The sequence below is a fragment of the Elaeis guineensis genome, chromosome 4 (assembly GCF_000442705.2).
Source record: "Elaeis guineensis isolate ETL-2024a chromosome 4, EG11, whole genome shotgun sequence".
NCBI lineage: Eukaryota > Viridiplantae > Streptophyta > Magnoliopsida > Arecales > Arecaceae > Elaeis > Elaeis guineensis.
In genome coordinates, this window is record NC_025996.2 from 98,763,490 (window position 1) to 98,771,773 (window position 8,284).

The 8,284-nt window shown below is 41.9% G+C and overlaps 1 protein-coding gene across 3 annotated transcripts in view; it reads right to left on the reverse strand.

Moving 5' to 3' along the window:
- The window catches only part of LOC105035233 (chloride conductance regulatory protein ICln), a 47,444-nt gene extending 39,569 nt beyond the window's left edge, over positions 1–7,875 (reverse strand). For all 3 annotated transcript variants that reach the window (XM_010910710.2, XM_010910711.2, XM_010910709.2), the window contains exons 1-2: positions 7,564–7,875; positions 7,342–7,465 (exon numbers count right to left, since the gene is read on the reverse strand). In XM_010910710.2, the coding sequence (XP_010909012.1) occupies positions 7,342–7,465; positions 7,564–7,730 (291 nt within the window). In that variant the 5' untranslated portion in view covers positions 7,731–7,875. The remainder of the gene's footprint in view (positions 1–7,341; positions 7,466–7,563) is intronic.
- Between the last annotated feature and the right edge of the window lie 409 nt (positions 7,876–8,284).

An 8,284-nucleotide genomic window follows, 5' to 3' on the forward strand; every position in this document is an offset into this window, starting at 1 on the left:
ATAAATATGAATATCAATATACTGGTATCCGATTCGTTTCTGATCCGATTTCAACCCTAATTGGCTGGTCAAGCACTAGCCTAGTCATGCATTTGCCATACTCCACTAGTTCATGCAATAGAATAGGGAGTTACACATGTTTAAGGACTTCCTAAAAGAACATTTCTAGACATCTTTCTAAAACTTTTAAGTGTTTTTTCATGGGGGAACAAGGATTTATATAGACAATAGTATCATAGAATGGAAATATCACAACATGCATGCTTCTTTACTGTTTTTGTAGTGTATTAACTAAGGTCAAAATTGTAAACTCTCTTTCTCAGTGGCACACGCAAATGGGGCATGCCTAAAGCAATATCGAGAGAATATCTTCTTCTTCATTTAAAACATGCCAAGAGACCACAAAAAAAAGACCCTAGAAAAATTGACTTAAAGGTTCAAAAAAAAAAAAGAAAAAGAAAAAAAAAGTTGCTGGATTGTCATCCATGGTATAGTAGCAAGACTAGTGCACCATGCCAATGATATCATACAGCATGCAACAAAGGACTCTAGCACTTACATTAGTAATGCAGTGAACAACCGTTATTCAACCTCACTCATTTGGCCAATCATAATGCGAAGAATATAATAAATAAGCATAATTGGTGACAATCAAATTTTGAGTGGACTTTGGACAAATGTTGTTTAAATTGGATTTAGATACCTCTATCCAAATTAGTATGGTGAGATGTTTGTTAAGAAATATTTTACTCAGATATGACTAAAGCATGACATTTAGGTTGATAAGTTGATTGTCAGAAAGACTCCAAGTTCACTCAAGTGGTTTCCCATCCTAGTCTGCCTTTGTTTTCTAGTATACTAACAAGGTTCTCTTGTATAAATTATATGGTTGGCCCTATTTAGATGCCCACTCAATCTAGTGATTTGCAAGGAATCAAGAGAGAAAGAAAAGAAGTTGAAAGGTAGAGAAGATAATGAGGATTCTTTCAAGGGAATTAGTGCAATGATGACATTTTAAGGTTTTAGAGTCCCTTCAGGCAATAATTCGAAGAGTCTTTGCACGAGGTATTCGTCTAGAAAGCCTTAGCTAGATCACCTGTTTGATATCTCATGTTCTACTAACTCATCAGGTGTAGTTGGGTCCAGCCGGTCAGGTATTCTCAGGTTCAACCTATCATTCATTGGCATTCAAGCCCACTGTCATCTCTCAAGTCCATCCCATATCCATCCCCCTCATGCTGGATATCGTCCTTTATACTCAGGTGCAGCCACTATACTTAGGCCTGGGTACAATTTAAATATATGCTCTTCCGAGCCCTTTGTTTGAACATCTAGCCCTTACTATAGTTGGATCAAGCCCCCAGCAGTCAAGTGCAGCCCCTTTTATGGTGGTGCCAGTAAGTCCATAATATTTCATAAAACCCATATCTTGACCTATAAGGGCAACATTTTCCTCTTCTAGTAGGCACCCTTCTATCCCACTTCTTTTTTTATATCCAAGAATCAAACACAACATTAACTTTGACCTGATACTAAAGAGACCTTATACAAACCTAATTTAGCAAAAGTAAAATAAGAAAACATCAATGGAAAGCAACAAATCCTAGACTACTAGTTGCATGAAAACTTTCCTAAGATCAAAAATCGAATTTTATCATTATATAAGCATGACCAGTCTTATGTCACCTTTACTGTTTTTATATAAGCTCAGAATACCATCTCAAAAAGAAAAAGCAGTTTAGTTTGAACTGAATTAACATGATCACAAATGATCACATGTAGGGTGCGCTACAATGACTATAAGTTTGAGATACAAAACAACTCATGCAATCATTTGAAGTAAAGATCTATGAAGTGGAGGATAGGACAAAAGTGAACAAATTCAAGAATTATAGGAAATCAGATGAACTTACAAGCCTGTTCTAGGCTTTAAAAGGTGCAGAAGAATTCTAGAAAAATCTAATAAAAAAAGTTAAGTCCATAGCAAAAGCTTTTGTGTTAACCTTGAACTAAGACACAGGTGATACTAATAGAGCTCTTAAGTTTCCTCCTGAAGGAGTTTTAACTGATCTTGTTTTATTTCATAACTTCTAGCAAGCTTAAAGAATCAAGAAGGAACAAAACAAGTTTGATCTTAAACAAAAATAGATACATTACATCTAAAAAGCATATTAAAATAAGTACATGTAAACTATAGGGGAGGAGAGGGAAGGGGGGGAGAGCAAGAGAAGAAGAAAGGTGGAGAATGAGACAGAAAATGTTAGAATAGGAAGAACAATAGTCGTTATTCTAGAGATGGTGCTGGTGCACACCTAGGTAGCCAACTTAGACAAAGAGGCCTCCCAATAGGCCAGCCTAGGGCTGGGCAGCCTAAATAGGTTGCTTGACCTTGAGTGGCTATTTGAGCTTGCTTGAACCTAAAACAGTTACTTAAACTGAGCGCTTGGGCACCTCAACCAGCAAGTTGGATATAATTGAGTCAAGTCAGGATTTTCTGTACCGTGCCGAACCAGCTAGTACACCCCCTATCATACCGGACTGACGGAGAACCGGCACGGTTCGGCCGGTTCAAATGATATACCGGCAGTACCGAGAGGGAAAGAGAGGAAAAGTGAGAAAGAGAGAGAGAGGAGGAGAGGGAGGGAGGCGGGAGCCGTCGAAGACTGGCAGTGGGCTTTCGAGCCCCATTATCGCCCGATAGGGCACTTGAAAGAGCAAGAGAGAGAAAGAGAGCTCGATCGGAGGGGGGCGACGTATCGGACGGACGGCGCCTCCGTCACGAGGTCCCTGGTGGCCGGCGAGCCGACGCTGACAGCCTGAGGGCGGTCGAGAGAGCGAAGCCGCAGATTCTTCTTTTTCGAAACAAGCAACGGTCTATTTTCTTTTTTTTTTTGTTTTAAAGTCATGAAGTCGTCAACCCAATTTAAAAAAAAAAATCCTGGGTTGACGACTTCAGGATTTAAAAAAAAAAAAAAAACGACCAACTTCACTTAAAATCCAATTTTTAAAAAAAATGTGAATAGGGGCGTCACCCCTGTTTCACGCCTACGGCACCGCACACATGGACTGCGCTCTCCGACGGCCACGGCGGCCAACCAGAGACTGTCCGACAGCCCCGCCGGCTTCTTCCCCTCCCTCTCTTTCTTTCTTCCTCCCTCTCTCTCTATTTCTCTCTCTTTCTCTCTTTTTCTTCTCCCAATTCGGCTTCGGATTCTTTTGTCGGTTCATCTTGATTCGGTACGGTACAGAACCGTACCATACCACCGGCCGAAATGGCCGCCAGTACCGGTATGGGAAACCTTGAGCCAATTTCGGCCGGCGGTACCGGTATGGAAAACCTTGAGCCAGGTACTTAATTTACATAGCACTTAACCCATAAATTAACTCTATTGTCCTCTTCTTTTCAGTCTCATGCAAACAAAGCCCTAAACACGACAGTAGCGACACAAGAATAGGACATAAAGAAGGAAGGAGAAAGGAATAGCAGCATCTTGACAGCTAGTGGCAGTTATAGGCTTATAGCCACTTTTTTCTTCATCATCCCAAATTTTCTTTATTTTTTTTTTCATGTTTTGTGTTCCTACCTTACTCATGATGGTGGGGCTGCTACTAGCAGTGGCTACTTCTCTTAGTGGTGCAGCGTTTCCTCCAGCAGCTGCTGCTGCTCAGTTGGGACTACCACAGCATCACATCCTAGGGCCAGTGGCAGCTACTACTAGTGCAGCCAACAATAATGGCTTCTGCTGCTACTGGTGATGGTGTTGCCACTAGTGCAGATGGAGCTTCTCAAACTACTAACGGTCTACCAAGGGTCAAAACCTCCTATCACATAAATGGGAAACAAATATGAAGACACATTTTCACCAGCTCATCTACTAATGAATCAAATTATTTTTCTGTTCAAGCTTTTAAATTTTAAGGTTGCTATTAAGTAATGCCATAAGTTTCTGCAAGTATTTATGACATAATATCATCTATAAGTTTATCATGCTGTTAAGTATTTAATTTATTGTTTCTAATGCTCTGTCGTTTGCTTTTTAACTTAATTTTTTGGATATATGACATTATTTTGTGGATTATCATAAGGTTCTAATTTTCAGCACATCTCTCTTCATTGTTCCCTTATATTTGTAATTAATTGCACTTTTAATTTATGGACCGCCTTGAACTCCAGGTGCCTACCTAGCATCTAGATGCTACACAGGACCCTCCCCCCCCCCCCGTCTTACAATAAAACAACAATAATAGTAAAAAAGAGATGGCAGAACAATAAAAATTGGCTTTGTACTTTTGTCATTCAACTAAAACCCTCAAAATTCTTTAGAATGCATCATTATACAAGCATCCTTATCGAGAAAAACCTAAAGCAACAAAGAGAGCAGGTCTCCTATTCTTAAAGGATTTCGCAATTACTTATTACTAGATTATAACCCCATGTGATGCATGGAATGCCTTCACGGCCGCCTGCTCCACCGTCCCCACCGAGCCCAGCCTCACGCCGCCACCATGCCGCCTTCCTCGCCATCGTCTCCACCTCCTCCACCCTCCTCCTCGTCATCCTCGCCCTCTTCCTCCTCCTCCTCCTCCTCTTCTACCTCTATCGCTCCCTCCACCACACCCACACCCATGATCGTACCCTCCCCCTCAACTCACCTGCCGCCTTCTCCCTCCGTCGCTTCTCCTTCCGTGACCTCCGCCCCACCTCTGTTTCCTTTGACCCCTCCCACTCCCTTGGCCATGACACCTCCACCGAGGTCTTCCATGGCCTCCTCCCCAATGGAAAATCCATCGCCATCAAACGCTTTGACCTGCCCTCCTCCTCCCCTCCCTTCTCCTCCTCCGACTGATGATCTGTCCCCTTCGTCACTTCTCAACCAGATATTGCTACTACTCCCCAATCCCGGATGCCTTCATGGCCCCTCGCTCCGTTGTTGCCGTCGAGCCCAACCTCCCGTCGCCACCATGCTGCCTTCCTCGCCATCGTCTCCGCCCTCCTCCTCGTCATCCTCGGCCTCTTCCTCCTCTTCTACCTCTGCCACTCCCTCTGCCACGCCCGCATCCACAATTATACCCTCCGCCTCAACTCTCCCACCGCTTCCTCCCTCCGCCGCTTCTCTTTCTGCGACCTCCACTTGCCGCTGCCTCCTTCGACCCTTCCCACTCCCTCGGCCATGGTGCCTCTACCGAAGTCTTCCACGGCCTCCTCTCTGACGGCAAGTCCATCACCGTCAAATGCCTCAACCTCCCCTCCCTTCTCCTCCGACCGCGAGTTTCGAATTCGAAGCGCGCTGAACAATTTTGTGATTTTTTTCCACGTGGCTCCCTTCCCCTTTTCCCAAAAAGCAACAAGTCAAATGGAGGCTCTGGCAATGCAGAAGCCTCCATTTATATATATACATATATACATATGTATGTATGTATGTATGTACATACCTACATACCTACATACCTACATATATACATACATACATACATACATACATACATATATATATATATATATATATATATATATATATATATATATATATATATATATGTATGTATGTATGTATGTGTGTGTGTATATATACATACGTACGTACGTATGTATGTGTGTGTATATATATATATATATATATATACATACATATATATATATATGTATGTATGTATGTATGTATGTATATATGTATGTATATATGTATGCGATATATATATATGTATGTATATATGTATGTATATATGTATGTGTGTGTGTGTGTGTGTGTGTGTATATTAGATTACACTCTTTCCACACAATTTAAAACCAAAAAGAAATCTTAATCAACCTAACACTCCAGTCAATTCAAAATTTCCAAAACAAGAACAAAATAAAAGAAAAAACAGGCATTATAGGTTCAAAATAAAAGGCACCCAAAAGAGACTCTTAGAAATCTAATACCCTTTTTTGGGCAAGATTTCTTCCTAAAGACTTTGAAAAGAAGTTTTTTTTTTCTTGGACCAAATATGGTATTGTTCAATGCTCTGGGTATGCTCATAGCAGAAATACATGGCCTCAGAACCTCCCTTGATCCAAATTCCTCTTCTAGAGCTGATTCCCATACCTACTGCCCACCCCTAGTCCTTAGCAGTTTGATCTTTAATGCTCCATAGATACACAGTCTCTAGTCTTATAACACTGCCTACGATACAAGTTTTAGCAGCCATGTAACCTTTGACCACAAATGCTCCTTAAAATCAGCATCTTCATGACCAAACGACATCAGGAGATCAATATTAAAAGGACAGCCTCCTTTGATGGAAAAATACATGCTCAGATACTTGTATACAAGAAGCTAGGAAGCTCCAACATGAACAGCCTTGAAGGGTGAGAAAAGCCAAAATCACCTTAAGAAGTCAATGAACTCATCATTGACCATCAGCTTCATATCAAAGCCTACGAAAGGATCAAATTATTTTGAAACACAAAACTTTATATTTTTTGGACAAGAGAAAACAAAAATGAAACTATGTTGCCAGGTGGAATGAAATGAATTCTCAAAAGAACAATCAGGTACTTATGGACAATCAATTCCCAATTTTGAAGGTTTGATCTCCAAATAAATAGTTTATAAGAAGTCTAGAAACACAAATCCTGATGACTAAGGCTCCTTCCTTAGAGGGATAGCCAAGATATTGAAACCCACTTTACTCTTGTCTCTATCTATTAATTACTTCCCAGAGGCAGAATGCAGGTAGTTTTGCTTAATTAACAAATGGACAAATAATCTAAAAAATCATGGATGCTGAACTAGAGTCCCGAAAGCTAATAGCAACTTCCCTGATAAGACCATATTCAGAGGTTATCTATGAAATGAATGGAGAAGTTTAATAATAATCTGATCACTTTTATCCTCAGACAGGAAATCCTAACAGTGAGAAATGAAAAGTGCCATCGGATTAAAAAAATGACACCCTAGTATTGAGTTCTTTTTTCTACTATATGTCGCTACTTGACGAACAAAATCATAAAGATTTACAAATCATGCTTTCCCAAATGGAGAGAACTATTCTGCACAATGTCCTCAATCACAGAGATGCCACATGGAATATACAGAATATATTTTTGACCCTTCATCTCGATTATCTATCTCAAAAAGAAGCTCAAACGGGCAGCGAAGGACTCAATCGTTCAGCTTATTGACTTCCATGGCATATTTCACAATCAGCATCCATCCAAGATTCTTCCTTTTCTATTGTAAATGTCTGTGTTGGTAAGCAATGCAACTTTTACCCAGTTTAACATTAGAAAGAAAAGAAAAAAAAAGAAAAAGGAGGGAGAAACCTAACTCTAACTTAGAATAGTACAAGGGAAGATACCTGAGTGTAGATACAAGGGAGGGGGTACGTCTCCGGGTCCCTCGACACCGCATGGAGGGAAACCGACAAGAAATCCACACCATAGCCTTTGGCTCTATCCGCGTCGCTTAGCCACACCACTCTCCTTTAACATCGCAGAAGAAGACGAGAAGAAATCAAAAGGCGGTCATCAGAAAAGGGATCCGGAAAGAAGGTGGGTGCTCGAAGAGAATAACGGAGTACTTGGTGGAGATGTAGAGGGTCCCGGGGGACTCCGGTGGCCGGCCGCCGAGAACGATGGCCACGCCGGGCTGGACGTGCATCAGCTCCTCGCCGGCGTCAGCGTCAAGGCGGGGCTGCCCACTCCCGTCCCCGACCCGCTCGACGAACTGCTGCAACCCTAGAACCATGGCAATCTCTCGCTCGTGCCGCTTCGACTCTACTTTCCCTTTTGTTCTTTGACAAGGGGGGCGCTAGAACGGTAGTGCTCTATTTGCCCCTGCGAGGAAAACGGCAACAGCACCCGCTGGAGCGCGGAGCGGTCGACCGTCTCGGCCCACTACTTGACTAGGGTTGTGTATACCGGACCGCTGGCGGGCGGTGGTCAATTTCTTAGCTGGACCCGACCCGCCATTTCGTCCGAAGCCATCCAAAACAAATCGAGTCATATGTGCGTGCCAAAACCCGACACATATGAGATGTACATTAGACGCTATGGATGGATGATATTTTTTCCAAAGCTTGAATAGTATCTTGAACGGCTGAGCGATCTTCCATCGCAAAGAGAAGTATCATGGGCTGTCTATTTCATATCAACTGTTTCGGCTGGGATCAAGCTCAATTCAAAATAATATCTAATTATCTAGCTTGATTACAATATAGCTAGCTGTTCCATGGAATTTATTTAGATCCAAGCTTGAAAGCAGCTCAGCCAGATAAGGCTTGAAACTAGAGTAAAGCGCAT